At 42.7% G+C, this 27,846-nt stretch overlaps 2 protein-coding genes across 3 annotated transcripts in view; one reads left to right on the top strand and one right to left on the bottom strand.

The window, feature by feature from the left end:
* MCF2L2 (MCF.2 cell line derived transforming sequence-like 2) overlaps positions 1–27,846 on the bottom strand; it is a 352,924-nt gene that overhangs the window by 127,767 nt on the left and 197,311 nt on the right. The window lies entirely within an intron of this gene.
* B3GNT5 (UDP-GlcNAc:betaGal beta-1,3-N-acetylglucosaminyltransferase 5) lies at positions 1,001–27,064 on the top strand. The gene is made up of 3 exons (XM_072618351.1): positions 1,001–1,875; positions 11,098–11,335; positions 23,007–27,064. The coding sequence occupies exon 3, from the start codon at positions 23,307–23,309 to the stop codon at positions 24,456–24,458; it is 1,152 nt and encodes a 383-aa protein (XP_072474452.1). The 5' UTR covers positions 1,001–1,875; positions 11,098–11,335; positions 23,007–23,306; the 3' UTR covers positions 24,459–27,064.

The following is a 27,846-nucleotide window of genomic DNA, read 5'->3' as shown; positions in this document are numbered from 1 at the left end:
TTCCAGGATGGTCCTAAGCAGAGAATATGACACTTCTTTAAAGTGAAACTCAGAATGCCTGGCCCACTTTCATGTCTTCTTCGTTCACTCTTTCCCATAGTCCCCAACAGAGACATCTGACCTGCCTGCCTCCTCTGGAGTATATTTTTACATGCTTCTGCTAGGGCTGTGACACATAGGTATATTTTTTTTTCATTTTTGTATTTTCATTGGACCTACAATTTCATCAGTGTAGGATGTTTTCAGTAAGGAATTTCTTCTACTGATTCAGATGAGCAAGTGTGTGTTTGTCCTTCGTTGACGAAGAAGACCATGCCATCAGAGAACTGATATGACTTACGCTTGACTTTGTTTTGAGGGAGGGAGGGCTGTGCAGGTCACTAGCCTCACTTCCCCTCCAGAGCCACCTGAATCCAGTGACCAGATATTATGACTGGAGATGACTCAGGATGAGGCAATTGGGGTTAAGTGACTCAAAGTCACACAGCTAGTGAGTGTCAAGTGTCTGAGGTGAGATTTGAACTCAGGTCCTCCTGACTCCTGCACTGGTGCTCTATCCACTGGACCACCTAACTACCCTAGATGAGCAAGTATTAACTGCTAAAGGCACCGAGAAGTTAAGCCATTTACCCTGGGTCACACAACCAAGATGTTTTAAAGACAAGGATTCCAAGACAAAATCTTCCTGCTTCTAAAATCAGCTCCCTGTGAATCACACTGGGCTGCCTCTCAGTAGATTTAGATTTTTATTAACAGATGTTGAGAAATATAGGTAAGTTGGGAAATGAGCAGTAATAGGATAGTATTGCATGTTTGGGCATATAGAGCCCTGAGAAGGTATGATCTGTGCCACACTCAGGGTGAGTCACAATCATTTTATTCAGGGAACTGTTCACTAAGCCCGGTAACAAGTTTCTGTACATAAATGATTCCTGTCCATGGTTGGATATATGTCCAGCATGTATCTTTCCTGAATTAGATAGCAAGATCTTGGGAAGGAGGAAGGGATATGATTGCTTTCAGCTTCACACTGGAACGCCAAGAAAAGACAAAAGAAAACAAACAAAAACCCCTTATAACCTAAGTACTCAACATAAAAACTTCCTAGTACCCTGTAGGTGTCCACAGAAAATCTAGCCTGTGAGGAGAAAACCAGGGAGGTTGTTGGATCCTGGAACAGATTTTGAGGTTGTTGGTTGGGGTGTGTATGAGGGGAATAAGCATCCCCTGCTTTGTGTTTAGTATAAAGCTATGGTCTTTTGACTTTGTCTCAGTAGGTGGCTTCAGTAGTTTTTAACGAGAGGCAAGCTGCCTAAATAGGTGGACATTTTAAAATTTTTTCTGGTTCCTTTCGGCCCAAATAATACCAATTAAAGGGACTGAACAGGTCTGGGAAAACGTTTCCGTATTCCGTGCATAACCATGCGGACACCCTGAGAGGGTGGGGTGGATCACCTGGACAGACCCGTCTGACAGAGCACTTGGTCATGGTGGACTTTAGTTGGGCGTCCACCCCTACTTCCAGTGAGTGGCCAGAACTCTGAGGCTGCTAGGGGCAGGGAGAAGTTTAAAGACCACTGCCCGCTTTCCCTCCTCCCAGTCCGAGGAGCCAGCCTCTGATTGGATGATCTTCTTTTTCGACTGATTTTAATCGACTTGTCCTGCAGGGGGAGGGAAAACAGCCGGGCAGTGTCTGAGGAAAACCTCGAGCCTCAGCCGAAGGCTTAAAACGTGGAAGTTTTTTTTTTTTTTTTTTTTTTTTTGTTCTTGGAGACTGTTCCTTTAGCAGGGACGACCAAGGACAGGGGAAGCCGAACGCCGATTGGGCAGTGTGGACAGCCGATTGGGCAGTGTGGACAGCCGCAGCTGCACTGGGTAAGTTTATTTGGGGAAGAGTGAAAACTTTTCCTGCTTTCTTCGGAAAGGGTTGTGGCGCTGTTGGAACCTGGGACTGCTTTGGTTTTCTACGGTTCCGCGGGGTTGGAAATCGTCTTGGGCTCGGTGGGGGAATGAACCCAACCCGGGATCGTAGCCGCGGGAAAGTCCTTTGTCCGCTCTCTCGCAGCCCAGGTCCGGGCTCCATTCCGTGAGGCCGCTGCCTCGCCCCTGCCCAGCCCCAGCTGCTCCCCAGGGAGACGTACTGGCCCCAGCAGCTAGGAGGCGGTGGGCACCCCACCAGTGCGCCTTGGCTCATTCAGCTGGGGAGGCGAATACCTCGGGACAGAAATGGCTTTCAACCCTTTTCTGATCATCTCTGCCCCCCCCTCCCCTCCCGGCCCTTAACCTTTTGGGTTTTTTCTGGCCCATGGGAGGGGGTGGGGTGGAGAGAGCGGTGCGGGGCTCGGGATGGGATATCTGGAGTTGGGGCGGTTTCAGCAGGACCAGAAGCACATATTTACGAAGTTCCCGTAGGGTTTGGCACACATCATCATCCCCTCCTCCTGACCCCCCTTACCTTTCCTCCTCATCCCTGGCTCTCCCCCGCCTTCTCTTCAGCCCACTCCTCTCCTCTCCAAATCACTCTCCTCCACCCCTGCCCGCTCCTCCCTTCGCCCCTCTCTCTGTGGCTCACTCTGGGTCTCCAACTCATTCCTACTCCTTCCCTCGCGCGCTCTCCAGCTCGGTCTCCCCTCCCCCCCTTTCCCGCCCCCTCCCCCTCTCCAGCTCAAGCCCCTCGTCTCGGGCTCTGTCCTGGCCCTTGCCTGCTCACCCTTCGGCCTTTTTTGCTCAGCCCTACTTTCCCCGCAGAGACTGGGGCCGGACGACTAAGTGGGACTCGGACGCAAAGTAGTGAACTTGTCCTGTCCCTGCCGCCCCACGCGGCCGAGATCCTTGTAGACTGGGCGGGGCTGCCGGCTGGGTAGGGATGAGCCCTGGGAAGGACCTGGCCTGGGACCTGCAGGGGTGGAAGGCTCAACACGTGGAAATTTGGGGGGCTGGGGGGGAGGGGAGGCAGCAGCCACAGTCACGGAGTTTTCTGCCTTCCCCTGGGCAGCTTTGATTACCCGCTGCAGAGCCGGGACAGGCAGGGTCGCCTCGCCCCCCCATTCCCCCAAACCTGCTCAGCTCCCTTTTGTTTGCTGCTCCTGGTTCGGGGCTGGGCAACTGGGACCTGCCTGGCTGCGCCTCGGTGGTGTCCCCCACTCCCGACCCAGAGCAGGCCGCCCGGGGCGAGTCTGGGCAGCCGGCGATTGGCCTGGCCCCTACTCTGGGCTCCTCGGACCTGGGCAGCCACTGGCCTTAGGGAGGGATGGCGCGCTACCGTGAGATAAGAACGCAACTCTGCTGTCACCCCACTTAGCTTGTTTGGGCTTCAGGGTCCCAATCCATGTGGTTTCAGTGTCTCTAGTTTTCAGGAAAGAATTAGTATACAAATTTTCAGTAAGGAGGTAGGGAAGCTGTTCCTGCGTCCCGTTCCGTCCCGTCCCCCACCCCCCCACTCCCCCATTTCTCAGGTACTGATATGAAAAGTTTGGTATTCGAACCAGGATGATGCAAAACAGAAAACTCAGTGGAAAAAACCCTGCCATAGTGGTGTTCCCTCCTCATGTCCAGATCAAATATTCTTAGATCCTGCTGCAGAGATGTCTTAATTGTTTCTTCGGACTTCGTCCAGGTGATGCATTAGCTTCAAGTCTTTGGGTTTAAGAACTGAGAGTCCCTGTGTTTCAGAAACACTCATTTACTGTGTGAGGTAATGTGATGGGAGTGGTACCCTAGAAAAGGGTGATGAAAGATACTTTACCGAAATTGTATCCCTGAACGTTGGATGGTGTAATTGAGCACAGCTCTACAGAGAGGATGAGTACAATCAACCATTAAACGACAGTTTTCAGTGAAAAAATGTGTGGTTTTCATATGGTTAGCCTTTTTTCAAGTCAACCGTTCAAAAACATTAAGAAAAATTTTAAGGTGAAATGTGTCCTTGCAATAATCTCGTCAATTCTAATACTGCCTTAGCACAAAGTTGAAAAGGGCCCAGTTTTGTTGCATCTGGGCCAGAACTGGCAATGCACTCAGATGTACTCCTTGCAGAATTTTTTTTCATTATCTCTCTAAATATATCTGCCATAATTGAAGCATCAGTTTTTGAAAAGGCCCTAACTCTCTGGAATTAAAAGAAGTAGGTCGACTCCTCTGGGGCGATTGTACTTGTCAATGCAAACATCTTTTTAAAAAATGCATATGTGCTCTTGGTCACCATGAGGGTAACTGGGATGTCTACATCTTCTACTTCTTCTCCCTCATCTCCCTTGTTTCCATCCAGAATGGTTCTGTAGGTCAATGAAAAGTGTGTTAATATACCTTTCCTCACTTCCAGAGTTAATGACTGAATTCATAGCCTTCTGGGAAGAATCTTCTTAGTGGTCCTTTCCCTTTTCCCTTCTGACAGATGTGGTAGCCTTCTGAATTACTGACATTTACAAATAGCACTTGATTGTGCTCCTCCAATCCAAGGGATTGTAGTTATTTAGTGTGTGAATTCCAAGTACAGACCAGCCCTTCACGGGACTAATAAACAGCATAAATCATGCACTTGGACCTCCTCATTCTTCAGATGAGGAAGCTGAGGTCTTGATGGATTAAAGTGACTTGCTTATTGTAGCAGAGCTAAGATTCTATCCCACTTCCTCTGACTCTAAATACAGTGATCCTCTTTATTATATTCCCTAGAGCAAAGGTTCTTAAATTTTTGTGTCATACCCCTTCAGCAGTCTGGTGAAAGTCTATGGACTCCTTATAATGTGTTAAATGTATAAAATAAAATGCATAGATTACAAAGCAAAGCTATTATATCGAAGATTTATCAAAGTTAAAAAATCCATGGATCCCAGAAATCAATTTATATACCCCACTTTGGATTTCTGTGAATCCCAGATTAAGAACCCCTGACCTGGAGAGAAGATGACTGACTGCATAGTCAGGCCACCTACCTATACTTAAGGTTCCTTATTTATTCATAGGAAGTACTAAAGATATTATGCATGAAAGCACTTCAAAAAAATACTTTGCACAAATGTAAACTATAATAGGTTATTTTTAGTTTGACCAAGGTTAATAGTTATAAGCCTAGTAAGAAATAGTCACATGTTTTTCATTCATTAAAATTTCAGGAGCTTAAAGTAAAAATAATTGACTTTTTCATTTTTTTTTAGTTAAAGTGATCAGTGTAAAATTGAAAATATTTGTTACCCAGAGCAAATTGTGGACTCAGAAGCTTAAGGCCATCAGTGACCAATAAATGATGGGACTTTACAAGTGCAATTTGTATAAAATAAGCTTGGGATTCCAAATGAAGTTACCTTACTCTATTTAGTTCCTACTCATTTTATTTTATTTTTGCTGTCCTTGTTTATGTTATGTTGCTGCCTGGAGTGGTAAATTAAGTTCCTTATCCAGAAAAAGACTACACGGAGGTTGTATTTTTAATCTAAAATATCCCCCCCAAAAATGATGATACTCTGTTATGAAAGTCTTGTTAAAATGGTAATAGTTAGAATTATTTTATAGTAATAATTCAGATGGTGCTATTTTAGCAGAAGAATAATGACTGATTTTCTAAAGTACAAATATAGTCCTCTACTACAGTAGTTCATGGGCTAAGAAATGTCACTTTTTAAAACAGACTGCCATCACCTTGAACACAATCCCAACACTTGATTTTCAGAATAGAATGTGGGCCCTTTCTGGGGAACAAATAGCTATATAATAAAACATAGCAGAGACAGACTGACAAAATTCAGTTAGAAAACTAGCTGTCTTTCAAAGAGAAGAAAATGCACATGCTCTATCTGATAACCTGGGGGATTCTTCGTGAATGGTGTTATACCTTCATTTGTTATTCTTGATACTCAGCTAGATTCAGATCATAATTCATCCATCCTGGCCCATCCTGTGTGCCTCTTGTCCGTCAATGCCCTCCTATGAGGGCATTGTCGTAAGGGGACCACCCAGTCCTGTCATCACATGTTCTCTCTAGCCCATCTCCTTCTATCCTAATTTCCTTGATGATGTCTGTGCAGCCTCTCATTGGCTGGGTGTTATAACCTGCTCCACTCACTCTGTCCCTCTCTTCTCTGTCCTTTGTGGGACAGTCCTTGGCAATTCTTTGTAAAATGTTTCATTCCACATCTTATTACCATATAGAAACTCTGACAGCAGTAGATAAGATAGGATAGATGAGGCAGAAACATTTCAGAACTGAAAAGGGAACTTTGAGATCATGGGGTCTGATCCTGCCATTTTACAGATGGGAAAGTAGAACTAGAAGGTGGGCTTCCTGTTGCCCAGTCTGGTGTCCTGTATACCAGATGCCATGTCCATCACATTTTCTGGGCTCTGGCTTCCATAAAGCAGGGCATAGCTCTCTTGTCTCCTACCTCTCGGGATTATTGTGAGGATAACATATGTTCTCATTTTTGGTGACAATGTTTTGGCAAGTATGTGGCAAATCACAGAATTTTACATTTGGCAAGGACCTTAGTCCTTTGTATCAGATAGCCTGATGTATTTGTCATAACCTTCTTGAGTTTTCAAGGAAAATAAGTAACATCTTGTCAAATTCACAGTCATCCTGGGAGGCAGCAGGAAAGAAAGCTGTGTGCCCTGATTCACAGAGAATGAAGAGATTATGGGAAGCCTGACATCAAGAGCATGGGGCCAGGAAGCAGGAAACCAGGCTTTTATTCTACCATCCCTCAATTTTTCCATCTGTAAAATGACCAGATTCAACTGTACAATCTTGACAGCCCCTTGTAATCCTGGAACACTGCACCTCTGCCATCCTTGATTCAGTCTAGAACCTAAAGTTAGACATTCCTGTCTTTCAAGGGTTCTTAACCATTTTTTTTTTGTCAGGTCTCTCCTTTGGCAGTCTGGGGAAACCTATGGACCTCTTCTCAGTCATGTTTTTGAATGCATAAGATAAAGTACATGTAATTTCAAAGGAAACCAATTAGATTGAAATAGTTTTGAATATATATACATACTTATACATATATACATATACATCTATTAAAACAACCATATAGCCGACATGCTAAGAACCTCTACCTTTCACTGAGGAATATTTGGCTTGTTATAGAAGACACAACCCTCACATGAAAACAAATTGTGATTCTTGGGTGAGATTTGAATTTTCAGCCATTTAGCAAATCAATTTCCAGTTAACCTAGTCTGCAAAAAATCATTTGGGGGAAAGGAGAAGGATCTAGTGACATGTGTAGTGTACGAACGTATTCATTCTAAAATGGAAAAATACAGTAGGGAGGCTGATTTTTTAAAAATGCTTAACCTCTAAGATGTCTCAGAGAATTTTAGTACTGAAATCATCCAGTCCTTTCATGTTTCTAGATTACGAAGACTGGCAAGGTTAATGATGTGCTAAACTTATACCAGAACAGCAGGTCTGACAAACCAGATCTCCACTTCTAGTTTCGAGCACTTAGAACCACATAAAAATCCCTACATTCTGTGGAGTGGACTTTGATACCAGATCCCCATTTTCTTAGGGGAAAAAATGTCCTCTAAAAAAACCCATTTTCAGAAGGTTTCAACTTTCAAGGCCTGAGAAACTTGCTGGCTTCTTCCTTAGCCGATTATTGACACTTATCGATGTGAAGGTTTTGTGTCTTCCACAGCTCTCCCTAGTCTCCTACAACTCACGGATTTCAGCCACTGAGGTAAAATCAGCCCAAAGATCAGTAGCTCTCAAAGCCTAGTTCGACTTAATTGTTTAGACAACAATTAACTTATTTCAATTTGACTGAAATTCTGCTGAAATGCTTGTCAGAGGAATCTCTGGTTCTGTTATATCACAGAGTCATTTGTGAAAGACCAGATATCTCAGATCAGCAAACTGGAGTAATGGTTTTTAGGCTCTAAGTAATATGATCAAAACAGGTGGGGTAGAACTTCCTGCCATCAGTTCATCAAATGAAACAAGTACTTTGTGTTGTCACTTATTATCTCTGCTGCATATGTGAAATATGCAGGAAGTTAGAGAGAAAGAAGAAAAACCCATTTTGGGATGGTATCTCAGAAGCTACCGCCAATTGAGTCAGTCCTGAATAGAGAAGCACCCTCCACCCCAGTTGCAACAAATGGGAATATATTAAGCCCACCAGACTTAGATTAGAATTGGCAGGTCTGAAAAATTACCCTTTGGAGCCAGAATGGAAACAAACTCCTCATTACTTTGCCAAAGCCACAAACACCATTCTGGTATGCTAACATCTCTAAATATAATTAGCAGGCATCTCCAAATAAACTACCAGATTAAGATCACTTTGGGGTAGCCTATAAGGCACCACCCTAATTCTTTGATTATCCTTTGAGGCTAAGTATCTAATGGCATGATTCCTACTTTGGTATATGTGGTAGGCTCAGGGCCAGATTTATTTAGTTAGTGAAGACCCAAAGGAATTTAGTATTTCCTTATACATGGGGGAAGACCATTCATTGTTAATCACAAACAAGCCAATTAGATTTTGCCTAGAAAAAGGCCTTACCCTTTTTCAAAGTTATGTAGACTATGACAAACTTTGTGCCTATGTGCTAACAGTGGCTTAAATTTAGAAGAACTTAAATTTAAAATAAAACCTTGCAAGTGATAAAATCTTAATGAATGGGTGTGTGTGTGTGTGTGTGTGTGTGTGTGTGTGTGTGTGTGTGACCAAATGTATACAAGTCTGTGTAATTGACATTCCACAGGAAATAAGGCTGATTAAAGTGAATGTAGTAGTATGGATGGTTGCTGAGAAAGGCTTTGGGGCAGGAGGAGGGAAGGGAATTGGTTTTCCCAGAAAAGCTCTAGAAGGTGGAAAGTCATTTTGGAAGGTTCTTCTGGGTCCAGAAGAAGGCCAACTTAGCCAAATACCCAGGGACTCAGAACTAGGTTGTCTGCAAGGTGATGCACTTTTCAGTTATCACAAGTCTCAAAAACCTTATCTAAATTGTGGTACCATCAAGTTAGAATCACTTGAAGTATTGAAGTAAGATGGGGGAATGGAGATTTTAAGATGAGGAATATCATTTTTCCCCTTTTGGATGTCCCTCATCCAGGGTACACTATGACAGATATAATCACTTTTCTCTGTCTAGAGAGATTTAGCTTCCCAGTTGTATTTGGAAACAAAAGTGTTGCTACTTGAGTTAGTAAAAGAGAAAGGAAGTGGATTTATAAATAATATCTGTACTAAAGCAATTTCAAAATAGCTCTGGATAGACAATTCCCTATAAAGCCCAATACCACTTGTGAAATACCCTGTAGAACACCAAGTTTTCATGGAACATACTTGGGGGGAAAAGAAACACCTGGCTTAAGGGACCTTTGAAACAACTATGACTTTTAAAAAATGCAAACATTTTTGTTACAATGAAGTATTTTCCCATCTTCATTCTCATGTGGAATATTTGCCCCTAAATTGTCTAAAGATTTCTGTCTGTTATTTCCAGTCCTTGCTATAGCTCAGATATGAAAAATGCAGTTCCATAATGGATAGGGAGTTTGACATTTATGGATTATTATGATTTATGTAAACTGATACTTCTTCCTTGCCTGCACTGCATAAGACACTAGATCCTTTTTTATTATGCACTTGAATTAGGAAATCTACTTTGGACCAACATTTTCTGTCTCCCATTGTGTTCTTTAGTTTTAAAAATTTTTCCCAAAAACATCAGCAACCATTTCACAAGTTGATTCTTTTTCTCCGCCCTCCCCCAGCTTGCCAAATAGCTGCTGTCTATGCCCTTGTCCCTTAAATCACACTGTATAATCCCCATTCTCCCCCTGCTTTCTGTTCCTACCTCCCTTTCCTTCTCCATTTCTTCTGGTTTCTTCTATCACATGAAAAAAAAGCCTCCCCCCCTTTGGGGAAGGGCCTTAACTATACAGTTAGAGAAACGCACGAAAACAGTTTTTTCACTAATGCAGTGTGGAAGTGGAGTTTGGAGCAAAGAAAAAGGGGAAGAAAAAAGGCAGATAAGTGTGATTCCAGAAAGAGAGCCTGTGATCTGAGAAGACCAAGGTGAGACAGTATCAGCAGTTACATCTTCAGATGCTGGAAGAGGCTCTGGGGTGCCTTCCCTCACTGTGAGTTTCACCACCACTACCCTGAGTGTAAGGAACGTCATGGGGACAGAGATTTCCCATTTTCAGCTGTTAACCTGGATCCTCCAAGCTTCTAGCTTATCATTCCTGATTTCTTTTAATTTTACCATTTTCTTCTGAAACACTGGTCTTTATTGTGGATACTTAGCTTAATAAGGAATGGATGAGGAAAAGAGTAGAGTGAAGGGGAAAGATACCTAAAAATTTCTCTGAAATTTTCCTAGGCAGAATTAAGAAAGTACCTGTACCATAAGGCTAGAGACAATAGGACTGCTTTGGAATGGAAAGTCGGACCCATCTCATTACTTGATAGTCAGTCATGCTCTCTATGGCTCTGGGAACATGTTCCTTCCAGCTATCCAGATTGCACCTTGGCCACAGCTTCTCTTCCCCTTTTACTTTTGCCAGTGTCATCCCAGAAATCCTCCATAGGGTCCCATCCACTGGGCTGTAGGCCTTACTCCTATTCTCAGGACACCATCCTTTCTATGGAGGACACTCGCGTCCTCAGGCTCTCCATGTCTCGCTCTCACTCTTGCCACCCAGACCACTACGCCACCCCTTTTTAATCTCATGTGATTCTTGGCAGAGATCCCAAGGTGGTTTGCCATTTCCTTCTCCAGCTCATGTGACAGATGGGGAAACAGAGGCAAATGGAGTTAAGTGACTTGCTCAGGTTCACACAGCTAGTAAATGTCTGATGCCACATTTGAACCAGGGAGGAGTGTTCTTGACTCCATGCCCAACAACCACATGAATAAATAACTAAATGGATGAATAAACATGCACACACATAGATGCACGTAAGACACACAAACACATATACATGTATATGTATGTATATGTATGTATGTGTATGTATCAGTATATCCATGTATCTCTCTCTATGCCATGTTTGCCAAATTCATGATTGACCATATGCTGCAGCCCATCTGGAAAAGATGCGTTGACCCTCTCTAACGAGCTGTTTTCTTCAATGACAGTGGTACCTCTCCATTTGGATGCTAACATCTCAGTCCCTGATGGGCTATCCGAAGAAGTAGGAATGGCCAAAAAGAATACTTGGACCAGATCCAGCGTACACAAAGGGAGTTTGTGCCAGAGGTGACACGATGTCAAAGGTGTTGAGGGAGCCATTTTCAAGATCTGAAAGAAGAAAATACCCGACGACTGGGAAGAAACACAGACGGTACCGTGAGCAGCCTGTTGGCTTTTCTGACTGTACGTTTCTCAGTACCCTCCTTTATACCTCTTCACCTTCCCGATTCCTTGTTGGTACTTGGGTGTTGCAGGTTTCCCATGTATCTATCTCTTCCTTGTCTTTGGGGTGTGGAGACCATAGTGTGCCAGTCTAATAGCAGATGTTGGAATAAAACTTGTTTATTCTGTTGCCAGGCCAGTGGTTGATGCCCCTCTGTTGTCCCTAGTTCTCACCATTTGATGGCTCACATCCTTTTATGGTCTTATGTGTCTTTGAAGTCTTTTAAAGCTACTGTCTTGATTGCTGGATGCCACTGGTGATGAATCTCGGAGTCTTCTGCCAAATGTGCTCGAGCTCTCCATTGCCCTTAGAGTCACATCAAGATTGCATTTTTTTAACTGGTGGCCATGTAAGGTCACCGCAAGAGTGTTTTTTAAAAGACAGGGATGGGCACATGGGATTGGGGCATTGTTAACAGGCCTTCAAACAGTTGAAATTGCTGTAGAATTTTCCTAGTCAGTCCTGAACCCAGCACATTGTCTTTCTGTAATGCAGCCAATGGACTGATGGCCTGACTCTGAGCTATGCCTCCCACTGGGTGCCCTAATCCTGGTAATAGAAAGGCTTCAAGCTACTCTCCCTGCTATCCTGGCCACCTCCCCCACCCATAGATTTCTAAGCTGATGATGGCTAAAGGGGCCCTGGATCTCAGTGCATTCAACACTTCTACCAACAGAAGCCACTGCCCTTCCCAGAGTTGGTTGTGAATTAGGACACTTTTTGTTTGGTTTACTCTGTACTAATTGCCCCACCTTTTGGACAGCCATACCGTTAGTGAGGAATCTTCACCCTGAAACCCCTGCTGCCTCAACCTTCCAGCATCCCAACATAGCCTGAGTTGGGAATGGGCCATGTGTAAATGTGGGTTAAAAGGATCTCCCAGATCTACAACCTGATCAGAAAAGGTGTGTGTACTCATGGGGGCCAGGGAAAGGAAGTAAGGGGAAACAAGGAGCATATGGCAGGAAACAAAAATGCAGCAAGTAAGAATGGAAATTGTATTTCCCATCATGCTATCCCTCTAGTTCTAGGGTGAAGAATTTAGAGCCTGTTTGATCAATCAGTAGGCATTTATGAAATGCTTATGGTGTGCCGGACTAGGAAAATCAAAGCCAGGGCCTGCCTCCAAGGGGCTTTTGTATAAATGGAGGAGGCAAGTAGCTGGATTGTAGCCTCAGTGAGGAAGTCTCCTAGCAGCTGGGATGAGGGGTGGGGTGGAGGGGGCAGAAAAGGCCTCCTGCATGGCTGGAACTGAGTCTGGAAGGAAGCCAGAGATTCTAAGAAGTAGAGGTGAGGAGGAAGAATTCTCGAGGCCAAGGCAGAGGGACTGGAAGTTTGTATAGAGTGAACAACAAAAATGTTCTTGTATGTGTCACATCCTGGAAGGGGGTGTGGCTTTTGTACTATGCTGTTTGCTTACTAGGCCCAAAGTTGTGTGAGCCAGCCAACATTTAATACCTTTTTGTAAAATGGGGGCAGTTGGGCTATATAAGGAAGGGTCACCTAATAGGCAGGCTAAAGAAAATGGGTTTAAATGAAATGAGGTTATCGTTGAATTCAGTAAATACTCTTCTAGAGAACAGGAATCCCTCCTGTCTGTCAGAGAAGATGGTAAAATACTGTAGTGGTATGGAGGAACATGGGAGAATCCCCTTCCCCAGAAATAAAAAAAAAAAACAAACCAAAACATGAATAGGCTAGAATGCTAAAGTGTTTTAGGTCTTTCAGGGATGTCACTGCCCTGTGCTACCCTCATCCTTTTATCTTAAAAAATAAAATCAAATCCATTAAACTAAGTAGAAGCAGAAAAGACAGTTGGTAACTCTTAGGTAAGGGGCCTGAAGTAGGCTGGCAGCAGTGTGAGAAGGGAAAAAAGGATGTTACAGAGTCAAGTTGACACAACATGGCACCTCATCGGGGATGGGGATGAAGATGAAGGCAAGGAAAGATGCTTATGACTGGAAGGATTCTAATGCCATCTTTTCAATTCACAAAATTTTAAGTGCCAGCTGCATGCAAAGCACAGTACTAGGCACTGGAGATCTGCAGACAAAAAAATGACAATCTCTGCCCCCCAAACGCTTACTTTGTACTGGTGACAATCCAACATGGACATGATTAAATGATTCCAAGTGAATGGTGGTAGGGGGAAAAAAAGAGAGGAGAAAGAGTCAAGAGAAAGAATACCTTCAGGGATAAAATTAGAGGAGGAGTCACTAGGATGCCTTGACTTTGCATTATTCCCTAGGCAGCAGGTTGCTGCTGAAAGTTTTAAGCAGAAGTAACATGGTCAGAACTATGTTGTAAACAGATGATTTGGACATATAGGAAGGATGGATGGGGAAACTGATTAGACTGTTACAACTGAAATTGAGGGAGCTGAGAAGAGGAACAGGTTTTAGGAGAAAGTACATGACAATCTTTGTTTTGGACATGCTGAGTTTTAAGGTGCTAGTGGCAGAGGTATAACTAGGATTTTTCCTACCTAAAAGAGGGGGAAGAAAAGGCATCTTCAGAGGGATAGGGGCAGCAGGGCAAAACAAACAATTGGGCAAGGGATATGAGAGGGAAGAAGAGCCTACCTCTGGGGAACTTCTGATAGCTTCCCATTTTAATTCATTGTTCTTGTAGGTGCTAATTAAGAGTGGAGGTGACTGGGTCTCCTTCCATCCACTATCCCCACAAACAAGCATGATCCTGGAGCACCCACCTTTCCCTGATGCTAATGGTAGGTGAGGCTTAGCCCTAGGCAGAGGCATAGTTGCCATGTCCTAGATATAGTGCTAGCCATTAGGATATCCAGATGGAAATCTTTGTTCAGCAAGGCAGTTGGAAATGAGATCAGGGAAGGATAAACAGATTTCAGAGTCATTTACATAGAAGGGATAACTACAGCTATGGGAATGGATCAGATTACATTAAGTGGAAGAAAAAGCACAAAATATAATAAATCATAGGTCTGTTTACTCTCTAATTGCCAATAACATAAAACAAAAGCTTTCAGAAGATTTAAAGAACCAGCCCACACACTAAGGTCTTGAGAAGTGCTTTACATCTATCTCCTCTCACCTAAATATTCTGATGACTTCTCTTCAAAGCCCTTCAGCTGAAAATACACAAAGACTTTTACAGCCACCTTTTCTCGCCGAGATTTTATCTTACCTAGCAATACCATAATCTGTCTCCTCACTAGCTAACTCATTACCTGCTAGCAGGTACTTCAGTGGAGGAAACTGAGGCCCAGTGAAGTGACTTGCCCAAAGTCAGCAAGTGCAGAGCTGGGATTCCAACCCAAGACCATCAACTCAAAAGCCACATAATACTACAGCCTTTCCCTGGATCATGTCGCCACCTCTTCCCCTCTCTTCCCCTCTTTCTCCCCTTTATCTGCTGACATCATCTGCTCTCATGGGGTCGTGCCACCCCTCAGCTGATGATTCCCAAATCTATGAATCCAGCACAAAATGATCTCCTGCATTCTACAGCTGTATAATCAGCTGCCTTTTGGGTCTCCCTTCTCCTCCCCTAAGCTAGGCACTTAGCACAGTGCCTGGCTGTCCAGCACATCCTTCCTGGGTCTCACAAACTCATCTTCTTCTTCCAAACTTCTTCTCCAACCTTCCCCCTTTCTGATTAGGGCACTGTCATCTTCCCAGTCATACAGGGAACTGTTCCCTCCTTCTTACCCCCTCATCCAGCTAGTCTCCAAGTCTTGTCAATTCAGCCTCCCTAGCATCTCCAATAACCACCCTCTTTTCATTCACATAAAACCATCACCCTTCTTCAAACCCCCATTGTTATTGCCTGGACTACTACCATAGCTTCCTGACTGGTCTCATTGCTATCAATCTGTAACGCACCCTCTGCACAGCCACCAAAAGACCAGGCTTTATGGCACAGGGCTGTTCCTATCCAGCTCAAACATCTGCAGTAGGTCTCTGTTGCTGAGAGCACAAAATAAAAACCTCCTTCACTTGGCCTCCATAAACTTCCTGCCTTATTTTCTGTTGCTCCCATTTGCCCAGAATCTAAGTTCTGCTCAATAAACAAAAGTAGGTTAAAACTCAGTTGGTTTTTGTTAAACGGCAGCATAGGAAGAATGCTGGACTTGGACTCTCAATCCTGACTCAGAGAGAAGCTAGGCGATGGTAGGCAAGTCCTTTCTCTTCCTCTCAGTTTCCTCATCTGTAAAATGGAACCACTCATTACTGGCACTAAGTTGTCCTGAAGAAGAAACTTTATGAACATTGATGCATGAAATCAGGGATTCTTCACCTTTCTGTGAGTCAGGGACCTCCTGAGCAATCTGGTGAAGCCTTGGACTCCTTCTCAGAATGAAGTTTGTTGCCCACATTCATAATTGAAGGCAGGGGTTAGTAATTTAATGAAACTAAATTTTAGTTAAAGGTAAGTGAAACTAAAGGTGTTATTTCTTCCCATCCAAATTTGTAGACCCCTTTGAAGGTCCATGGATCCCAGGTTAGGAATCCCTGTACTATATACATATGAATGGGGGGAAAAGGACGCGCAGTAATAACACTTTAGGAACAAGTATTTAAATCATAATCCTTCAGCAGAAAACCAGAGACTACATTCTTATCTGCGATCTTTCTTGACATGTACACTGACTTTACACAACTTTTCACAAGCATGGATAGTTTAAATACACATTCACACTTATACTCCAAGGCACCAAACAGCTCTCCTTGGGAAGTAGCGACTCTCCCACTGAAAGTACTTAAGTACGATGGAGAATGTATTAATTCATTGATGTATTCAATATTTTACTTGGCTTCATCAAACATCTACTTGATGAACTTCTACTCTGTGAGTTCTATGAGGAGGAGAAACAAGGTTAGTTGCAAGCCCAGGATAGACATCTATGCCATGTATATTTCAGAGATCCTATGGGTAGCTATTTATTCATTCACCCAACATATCTGACAACTTGTTGGAGGGGTGTGAGCTCATATCAGAGGAAGGGTCTGCTTCTGTGTCCGACCTGTGCCTAGCCACTGACATAGATATTGGGAAAAGTTCAGTCAATGACCAATAGTGCATGGCTGATGTTGGGCCCTGTTGTACAAACCATGAATTTTGCATGCTGAGTTTATAGGATTTCTTTAAGTCTCTTCATTTGGAACAATTCACTGAATGGAAGACTGAATCTTCCAGGCATATCTTTGGATAATTCCTTCCCTTGCCATGGTTTCTGCCTGGTTTTCTGTCTTCTTCCACTACTTGTTTTCCTAGTTCTCTGTCCTTTTGTCATTCAGTTTCAGTCATGTCTGACTCTTCAGTGACCTCATTTAGGATTTTCCTGGCAAAGAAACTGAAGTAGTCTGCCATTTCCTTTTCAGCTAATTTTACAGATGAGGAAACTGAGGCAAACAGGGTGAGGTGAGTTGCTCAGGGTCACACAGCTAGTAAGGTTCTTAGGCTGGATTTGAACTCATAAAGTCTTTCTGATTTCAGGAACAGTTTTATCCACTTTATCACCTACCTAGGTGCTCTCCATCCCTTACCTTGTGTCTATATGACACCTTAGAGTTTAAGAGCACATTCAGAGTATCTGTTCTGTCCAGACAACAACTCGGAGAGATAGGAGAGACAGGGGTTGTTTCCATTTTTGTAGCTGAGGAAACATTGGCTCTGAGTTGTGAAATGGTTTATCTTAAAGGTCCCACAGCTAGTTAACAGACAGGACTTCAGCCTGGGTAATGGGCTGATTTTTTTTTAATAGTCATTAATTGCTTTTAGACACAAATTGTAATTTGGATGATTGACCTTAACATGAATCTTAGGACTCTTCAATGAGATATCGAGGGACTTAGCTGAAAACATCACCATCCTTACCAGTGCCCTATATAACTGGCAAATGTTCCAAGCTCTTTTTTTTCAATTAGAAAGGAAAAAAGAAAACTGAGACCTAAGGTTAGATTGCCTTCCAAAGAAAATAGGGGATTTTTCTTTTATGTTTTCTGCTTCTTGGAAGGTTCTGTTGAAGCAGCACCATTCTTCCAGAGTCCCAGGTTCATAACTTGGGCATTATTCCCAGCTCCTCACCCTTCATCACCCACATAGCCAGTCAGTTTCCAGACTTGCGATTTCCTCATCATTTCATGCTTCCATCTCCTCTCTCCAGTAATGTGCCTTCTGCCTTAGTTCAGACCCTCATCACCTCACTTAATTTTTCCCACTGGCTCTCAATTGGTCTTCCTGCCTCAAGTCTCTCACAGCCCTAATCCATCCTACACACTGCTGCTAAAGTAATTTTCCTTAAGTGGAAATCTGACCATGTGCCTCCCCTCCTTAATCAACTCCAGTGGCTTCCTATGGCCTCCAGGATCCAAAAATAAACTCATCCATTTAGCTTTTAAAGCCCTTCATAACCTGACCCCTACCTTTCCAGTCTCATGGAATATTCCCCTCCTCCCCCAGCCCTACATTTTATAGTCTAACCAAACTGACTTCCTGTTCTTGACATTCAGTGCTCTATCTCCTGTCTCCATACTTTTGTATAGGCTCTCTTCCACACCTGCAATGCCCCCCCCCCCCACATCCATCCCATAGAGTCCCTCCCTTTCTTTAAGGAAAGGTTCAACATCTTCTGCAAGAATCATTTCTTAATTCTACTACCCTCTCCCCATTCCCTCCATTGCTGGTGCCATACCTCTTAAACTCCATTGAATTTAACTGCTTTGCATGTATTTGTATAGATTCACTTAGTGTTCATTTTGTCCTTCTTTCCATATGTGCTTGTCTCCCCCATTAGAATTAAGGTCCTGGAGAATAGGAATTGTGTCCTTCTTTGTTCTCATATTCCCATTGCCTTGCATGGTGCATCACACATAGTGGCCATTTAATTGGAGTAATTAGCATAAAATAAAATAACCTTAGAAATAGCATGTCTAGCAGTTAAGAGGCAAATATATTCATTTTAGTAAAATCCTTCTTGGAGTTATTTGTAAGGATAAATTTGATTTGGATAAAAATACAAAATGAGAGAAGACTGAATATATAGGGTAGGTCAGAGCTTCTAACATCCCTGGGATGAGTCCAGTCCCACTCCTCTATCCAGCAGGTCAGGATGCCTTGTTTGCCAAATTTTAGCCTGCTGCCCAATTGAATTTGGCAATCATTGATTGATTCAACACTTATATGACAAAGCCTCCAGTACCCTTGCCAAGAAAACCCTAAATAGGGTTGAGTAGGAGAGACAATTGAAATCACCCCACAACAACAAACACCAGAATATTAAGGAGGAATAATCATGATGTGGCCTGTGCTCCCAGACTTTAGATGCTGGCTAAAAGGAAGCAGGAAGGAAGACTGCTGAAAGTCACCACTGATGCCCTTAGTTTCACAAGAATCTAGATTGCTTTAAAAAAGCTGACTGTAATCCGAAATTTCTAAACTGCAGATCTGGACATTGTAAAGTGCATCAGAGGGCTGGCCTTCTGTTAGTGTTTGAAGTTTGCTAGAAGCTGAATCTATATTAAGCAAATATGCGACATTTTAAAAAAATGTGCATATTCTCTCCTCTAGGAACTTGATACTAGACACAGAACTTCGCTTTATCTTTGTATTCCCAGCTCTTAGCCCAGTGCCTGACATAAAGGAAACACCTCCCCCCCCAAAAAAGCTTGTTGATTGGTAAAGAATTCCCATTTAAAAGGGGAAAAACTTCTATTTATAGAAAATGTTTTGAGAACCTTGGATTTTAATGATCTGGAGTGAAGGAGAGGACAATGACAAAATACTGGGGAGGGAATGTAATGTAGAATTTAAAGCCAGCAGGGATTTTGAAATATAGGTAGGCTTTTTTTTCTCCCCCAAAATTTAGGATGGCATCTACCCTATATCCCTCACTCCTCTCCCACCCCCCTTTCCTGAATCTCTTAGATGATTCCCTTGGTCTCTTAGATGGTTCCCTTAGAACCAATAATTGTTAATGTTTTGTAAAAGTGGCTAGAAACTGACAGAAACATTTTGATAGAGCCAAGAAATGTTTTAAAGGGACAGCTTACAATATACTTCATGGAAAATAAAAATCAATTTAAAAAGCATAGTTTACAATGATAACTGTATTCTTTCTTTTAAATAGGCCAAATATACAAACTCAAGTTAGTCAGTCATATTCATTAAATCATAGAATGTTGCAGTTGGAACGAGACTTACAAATCATTGAATTAATCCCCTCTCATTCTGCATTGAAGAATTCACTTTAGAATGCATTAAACACCTACTATGTACAAGAAAAGGATGGAAAACCCGGAGAGGGATTAAGTGATTTGACAGATGTGTAACTTTCTGGTGGCCATTGTTTTTCCCTCCTCTCTCTCAAATCTGTGTCCCATTGTTTATTTTTTCAAAGGGCTATGAAATCCCATCCTTTTGTTCTCTATTAGTTACTGTATAAAATAAGCTGATTCTCCCACCCCACCCCACCCCCAGATGAAAGTGCCAAATGACCAGGAGAGGTTAGAGTTCTCCCATGGTTACGTTTTGGCCCAAACCGGGAATAAAACTCATAACTGAGTTTCCAGTTTGTTGATGAGTCACTGGACCATGTTGTAGTTACACAAAAGGAAGCCTGTAACAGCAAATTGTTGTGGACAGTTAGTTGCTGAGCACTGTATTCCTGGTTTTGATGCTTTGTGTAAGCACCCGGCATTTTCTGTCTCTAACAGGATATTCCTGCTCCCTCATTCTCCAGAATTTTTGGCTCTTAAAAATCTTTTTAAAAAAATAGACATAAATTCTAAGTATGAAAAGTGACTTGGACTCTCAGAAAATGCAGAAGCTGTGTTGCCAGTATTTTTTCAGTTTAGTTACTGAATGAATGAGAATTTATTAATTATCTACTCTGCTCAAAGCACAAAGAAAGGGAGCTCATGAGATTCTCATAGAAGATAAGCCATACAAATGGCTTCACCTACAAGACAAATAGGAAACAACCCCGTAGTCTGTTGGGGTGCTGAGGCAGCAGGCATGGTTGTGTTTCTTTTTAATGACATTTCCATTGACGACATCATGTTTGTTTCTGATTTTGAAACAATTTGAAAGTACTAAGGACTTGGCTGATGTGAACCTTCTTTGCTGGGCTTTCAGGCCCTGTACCTGACACAGACCCTACACAGGAGACTGACTGTTTTCTCTTTGTAGCACAGACACCAAAGCTCAGTAAATTCTTCTGGTGATTTTCCTGCTGGAGCTCAAGTTTTGAGTCCAGAGTTTAGTATCCTTTCATTTCTAGACCAAAGGATGAGATGAATATTTCAAAAGCTTTCCCTTCTCATTGGATTAATGATCTGGTAACAATTCAAATGAACAATGGTTAATCCAAGGTGGTGTGGTCTCCAAGAAAATGGGAGTTTTATCTCCAAGATTTACCAAGGTTCTAAGAATTTTCACTTCTTTTTGTGATGAGTGTGAATTCATACACACACACACACACACACACACACACACACACACACACACACAATTGCCACAAGGAGCTGGCCTCTCTTAGAATGTTATCCTGAGCACTTCAGGAAAGCAGAGAGCTATTATCAACACTTCTAACATTCTGAGTCAGTTTACCCAGGAAGGAATAGGATAGTTTTAAAGGCTACCTATTAAGTAATGTATATTGAAAGGAATTGGACTAGTCATCTCTTTCTAAGTGGTAGGCTGATTTTTCCACTGGTCCCTTCTGTTTTGCAAGGCAGCTTCTCACTACTCAATACTAGTGGTCGTGGTTAGAATAAAGATAGCCTATGTTTTCAGTTAGGGATCCCACCTGGTGAATATGCTAGTTAGAAGGTAAGAATCCCCATCCTTTTGCCTTGTGCCTTCTGCTGTTAGGCATGAAATCGAAGCTCCTGGGAGCTGAGAGGACCCTTGTAAAGCAGAAATTGGAGAGAGCACATGAAGTCTGGAATATCACCTGAGAAGTGCTTGCTTTTTCCCCACCCAGGTGCCAGCCCCAGAACGCCTGGCAGATTTAAAAAGGAAGGAATGGTGGGGTGGGGGTGCCCCACCTACAATGCCAGACCCAGTGTAGTCCATGTAACTATTCCGGCCAGATCTGCGAGCAAAGTCCCAGAGGGAGCTGGCATTTGTGTGTTGTCTCCCCAGACCTTCTGCATTCTTGGCCTTCTCTCTGACCACCACTAATGAGAGTGAGCAGAGGGTAATTCAGTCAACAAGGCCGAAAGGCACAGAGAGAGGCTCCTTGGCCCTGCTCAGCCCAGCTCTGTTCTCCTGGAGGAGTCAGGCCAGAGAGGGACACACCCTAGCAAGGGAAGACTGGCACATAGTAAACTCAAGCACCTTAAGAACTAAGAAAGTCAGGGAATGGAGGAAAGAGCCCTGGAGCTTGGGGGCAAAGAGCAGATGGACGTCCACGCTTGGCCCCCGACCTGTGTCCTGTCATTTAAACTTGCTGGGGACCAGTTTCATCATGTAAAGCGGGGGAGGGGGGGAGAGGGGGGACTGTGACCCCCTCAAGGGGTTTTCCCAGCTCTGCTTTCCACGGGGACACTTTAGTGATCCCTCTTGCGGGGCGGCGGCGGCCTGTGCCAAAAGCTGCTGCGGGTCAGCCAGTGGTGCCCCGGGGGGGCCTGGATGAGGGGTCTCCAGACTCTGCCCCAGGCCCAGAGCGCTTGGCAGAGAGGGGGCGCTGGAGCACTTGGGGGGGGGTGTCAGGTAACTGCTCTTTGGCTTGAGGAAGGGCTGTGTAAATGTGAGAAGGTGTGCATCCCTGAAGGGAAGTCCGACACAGTCGAGCGAGCCCCACCCCCACCCCCAGACTGCTGCTGAATGGGGACAGCTTAGACCCTGGGACCCAGGCGAGGGAGGAGGGAGGTGGAGGCGGGGCCTGGGCATCCTTCTAAGGAAAGGGGTGGGGCCGGCCTCAGGGCTGGGGGCGGGGCAGGGTGGGGGCAGAACCCTTCCTCCACCTGGACCTGACTGTGGAAGGGTGTGGCCTCCTGCCCCCAAGCTAGCATGTGCTAAGAAGCGCATTACAAATATTAGCACTGGATCCTCACAATTCTTAGCCTCATTATACAGTTGAGAGGACGGGTGGAGGGAGGGGAAAGATTGGGATGAGGGAGGGGCACACTTTCACTGGAATGGGTGACAGGGGCTGCTCTGTGCTTTGGTGCGGTGGCCCCCGTCCCACTTTCCCTGGGCAGAGGTCTCCAGCTTGCCTGGGTCCCTCCATCCTTGGTGGTCTGGGGCCAGGGTTCCACCCCCTGGTCACTGTCCCCGGGGGCCCAGCAGGCTTGGAATCCGGGGTGTCAGGCTCCAAAGCCGCACCCCCCCAGACCCCATGTCCCCGCCAGAACTAGGCCAGGTAGAGAGAGGGAGCCCCGCCCTGTCTCTGGACACTTGGGGAGACTGACCCTCAGGGAGGATAGAGGAGACCCTTCCCGGGTCACTCAGCTCCCTTAGGCGTGGCAGGGGCAAGACCTGAACCTAGGGCCCAGTCCGCCCTCTCTCCCGTGCCAAGGGACTTGCGGGGTGGGTCGGGCCCCTTTCTGACCCTTTACTTTTTCGGGGGTGTGTGTGATAGTTTTTCTCGCCCAAAGGCCCAGCACCCATCCATTCACTCTCTCTTTCTTCTCCTTGCTCTGGCAGGCTTCCTGTAAGATTGCTGGGAATCCCTCGTGGCATCATGAGGAAGACTGGCTGAAGGATGCCAGTGTGGATCCACTGGGAGGGGGTCTCAGGGTCCTCCTCCGAGGCTTCCATTTTTCTGCCATCCCAAGGTCGGGGGAACCATTGTTCAGAGGAGAGCCCGACCTGGGGTCCAAGGACACCTAGCCAGGCCAAGCATTAACTACCATGGACCTCTGCTTGCAGAAACAGAGCTCTGTAGCATCCAGAGCCTCAAACAACATGTTTTAAAAGCAGAGCCCGAAGCCCAAGAAGGACTGGATGAACCTCAGAATGTTTGTGAGTGGCCGACGAGTAAAAAAATGGCAGTTTGTACAATTGTTTGCTACTTGCTTCTTACTGAGCCTCATGTTTTTTTGGGAACCCCTTGACAATCATGTTATGAGCCATGTGAAGTCCTACTCTTACCGATACCTCATAAATAGCTACACCTTTGTCAATGACAGCCTGTCCCTCAGGCACAACTTGGATAGTATGGCTAGTTTCCAGTACTTGATTAATCATAAGGAGAAATGTAGAGACCAAGACGTGCTTCTTCTGCTCTTTGTAAAGACCTCTCCGGAAAACCGTCACCGCCGGGATGCCATTAGAAAAACATGGGGCAATGACAGATATGTTCGTTCTCACCTGAATGCCAACATTAAGACCGTCTTTGCATTAGGGAGTCCCAGTAACCCTCTGCATTCTGAGAGAGAGAGACTGCAAAAGGAACTTTTTGTAGAAGATGAAGAGTATAATGATTTAATTCAGCAAGACTTCACTGATACTTTCTACAATCTTACTCTAAAATTGCTTTTGCAGTTCAGATGGATAAACATGTACTGTGCACACGCCAAATTTGTTATGTCAGCCGATGATGACATATTTATCCACATGCCAAATCTCATCGAATACCTTCGAAGTTTAGAACAAATTGGTGTTCAGGATTTCTGGGTAGGACGAGTCCACAGAGGGTCCCCTCCCATAAGGGATAAGAGCAGCAAATATTACGTCCCATATGAAATGTACCATTGGCCTTCTTACCCGGACTACACAGCTGGAGCGGCCTATGTGATATCCAGCGATGTAGCAGCCAAGGTATACGAAGCATCTCAAACACTCAATACTAGTCTTTACATAGATGATGTGTTCATGGGTCTGTGTGCCAACAAAATGAATATTGTCCCACAGAATCATGTATTTTTTTCTGGAGAAGGGAAAGCTCCCTATCATCCCTGCATTTATGAAAAAATGCTAACATCTCATGGACATGTGGAAGACCTTCAGGACTTATGGGAGGCAGCCACAGATTCCAAAGTCAAAACAACTTCTAAAGGCTTTTTTGGACAGATATACTGTAGATTGGTTAAAATAATGCTTCTTTGCAAAATTAAGTATGTGGACACCTATCCTTGTACAGCAGCATTTTACTAACAGTACTTGAATATTGTCTTAAATGTCACTGAGCCAAACCTGAAAGAAAACCTTTCAATGTTTATCTAACTCTAAAGCGAATATGGAAAACAAATATTTTAAAAGCTAAACCTGTCAAAATGTTTCTTTGATTTAAAAAAAATTCACTCCACAATTTCTATTCTGGAGCCTAAAGTTTTAAATTCCAACTTAAGAAATTTAAGATTTGTGAAGCAAAAATAAAAACAAAGTCTTCATTTAATGCCCCATGTATTTTAAAGTACAGAGAGTTATTGGGTTTTTTTTTAAGTGTTGGGATTGTATTAATTCTAACCTGGAAAAACACTATTTGAAAGAAATCTGGTATGTCAGTGTAATAGTGAAACACAAATTAAAATAAGAGTACTTCAGGGAAGGAAAATGAACCTGGCAAATAGTAGTGATGGGCGTTGTCAATGAAGGCCCAATAGAGCTGGTCATTTTAAAAGAGATTTAGAATGAAAAAAAGGCATGTCATTGAAACATTGGCAAAATAATTTTTGTTTCACATCATTTTAGTAATAATCTCTAAATAGTGTTAGACTAGTTTATAATCTAGTGACTTTCCCCCCTAAAGTTTTATGAGAAAGGAACAATTTATTTTGTACAGTTCTAATCTCTGCTTTTCAAAATTTAAGCACATTTGAATTTGAATAAGAAGAAACATCACAAACAAATGACCTGCTTGCCCACAAAATCCTTCCTTTTCTACGATGAAGTTATAGTATATCTTAATTTTAGTAAGCTTTTATTTTATTGAACTATTTTTGGATTGACACCTCAAAAACCATTGTTTTTTTTTTTTGAAACAAAATTGAGTATAAAAACCATTACTGACATAGAAAACAGGTATTCTTTCACAGAAAGAAAGGCTTTGGGCTATTTTCAGATGGGTTTTAAGGATGAAATTGCTATCAAAGAAAATTAGTAGAAAAATTTCAAAAGGAAAAGGTAGCTACAATTAAAGTCTCTCCTGTTTTTTCCATGTAACACATTTAAATGATTTAGCATCTACACATTAATCTTAGAAAAAAATTAAGGAGGTAGTAGGAGAGATCTGTCAGTACAAATTATTCTAATCCATAAATTCTGTATTGGTTATATACTCTGTTTCAAATTGGATGCACATTTTGATTCAATTGAGTCTCAGAGTCTCCAGCATTAAAATTTTCCTCCTTACATCAAAACTGTTGTCAATAGTGGACTTCACTTTTTCAGTATTTCAGACTAGAAAGCAAGATGGGCTCTTATTTTGACAGAAAGTTGGCAAAATTAGGACCCACAGTGAATGTAAGACTGACTCAAAGGAGTAAAGGTAGGATGATTACATTCTAGTAATACAAGGTATGTTTAATGTTACACTTCAATGCCTAGGTTTTAAATTGCAGGGATCAAACTAAACATGAATCAGTGTCCTGCATAATCCATTACAAAGGGCATATACACAGGCCAAAATGGTGATTCTTCAAAATGAGAACTATCGTGTAGATCTGCTCTGAAGTGGTCTTAATATATACGGCCGCAGAAAAGGCTTGATCTCAGTTATTAAACTATCTCATTAATAGGATGTAGCCTGAAATAAGCAAAAATAAACTTCCCTTCTATACTCTTGGCTCATTATATAGTTTAATTGTTTATTGACAGCTAAGTCTGTTTTTCTGTTCCCTAAAGTAAGGCTTGTTTACATTACTCAGGCAGTAATTTAATTTACTTAAGCCAATGTTGAATGAAATAACATATAACAATTATAGATAAGTTCCTGGTAGATATAAATTACAGTAGGACTTTTTATATCATTAGATTTAAGTTTTCCTTGCCATTTTAAATACTGCAAATGATACACAACTTTTAATAAAGACAGGTTTATACTTTGTGGTCACTTTCCACTAGTTGGTGACTAAGATTGATATCCCCTTTTAGATATTTGCTAGATTCATCTGCCGCTTGTAGCTATTTAAATTTGCCATTGGATAAAACTATCAGTGTTTCCCTGACCATTGAAATGCTCTTGTGTTTACAGCAGGTCTGTGCTTTGATTGCAGCAAGTCTGTTTGGTTAAACAATTATTTATTTGCGTTAAAAGGACGGACTCTTTTGTGCTTTACTGTTCATGGTTTATTATTGTTAGTATTATGAATAGAAATAAAACCTGTTTGAATTTAAAGGAAATATGAAGGCACTCCTAAAGAATGGAGCTGCTAGAAACTTTCTTAGTCCTTAGTATTTACAAATAAAAGGATTCCAGCCTTTTAAAAAGGAAGGAAATAAAACCTGCTGGTGCTCCAATGCAAGGCTGTCATGGTGTGAATTTTGTCATTACTGAAATTTTAAAAATCAGCCTGGATGGTCACTTGAGTAGCAGTTTGGAAGTGATTGCACACAGTGTTACTGATGAAATTTGTTTTTACCTCTGGTTGTTTTTGTATCTTTTTTCCTTATTGCTGATTTTATACAAAAATGTAAACTATTTATATACTTCAAACTTTGCTCCGATACTGCAAAAAAGAACTGAGGTGTGTGGTTTTTTTGTTGTGTTTTGTTTTGGTAACTCTTTCTAGCATTTCCAATAAATAATTTTAAAATTGGCACCAGGTTCTAAAGAGTTTGAAAATTCATGTCTGAATATGATTTATTTATATTGTCCGCTTTGCTCAGCTCCAGAAAGCATGTACTACACAATCTACTGTGTTTCTGTTCAAACCACTGTGACATAGAAACTAGAGAATCTTAGATGTTTTTAGAGACAGAAGGGATACTTCCTTATAGAAGATGTCTAAGGTTGGTTACCTAGCCATTCACAGATTCAGGTTTCCTAACTCCCAGCCACACCCTGTTGCTTCATCTTTTGACCTTTACATTGTGAAGCTATTTTTAAACGAGTGACACCGTATGGTGTATTTCTTCAATGTGCTATATCTTAGATGATTTGGTATGCTAGAATTACCATTCAAGCAACATTTTAATTTCTGAGAGGAAATGTTCTTATATACTAATATTTTCAGAATGTTATAATAGTAATAGCTAGCATTTAAAGAGCACATTTGGATTTGCATGTCATTTTATACTCTGGAAAGGGCTATGATTATCCCTCTTTTACAGATGATAAAGCTGAAGTTGAGAGGTAAAGGAATTTGCCTAGCACCACACAGATAAGAAATGTCTGAGGCAAAGTTTGAAGTCATTTACGCTGATTCCAACACTATTCAACGGGTCTTTTGGATTCAGTCAAAGGGTGCATCTGAGGCCCTAGAGGGCCACATGTGGCCATGAGGCCGAAGGTTTCTCACCCCTGGGCCCTAAAGTATACAAATAAAAATGTTGTATTGATACTGCTTCTGAATACCATTTGAAAAAGTATGGTAAATATTTC

The sequence above is a fragment of the Notamacropus eugenii genome, chromosome 6 (genome assembly GCF_028372415.1).
Source record: "Notamacropus eugenii isolate mMacEug1 chromosome 6, mMacEug1.pri_v2, whole genome shotgun sequence".
Classification (NCBI taxonomy): Eukaryota; Metazoa; Chordata; class Mammalia; order Diprotodontia; family Macropodidae; genus Notamacropus; species Notamacropus eugenii.
Note: the sequence above shows the minus strand (reverse complement) of the source record. Positions and strands in the feature narration are given on the sequence as shown.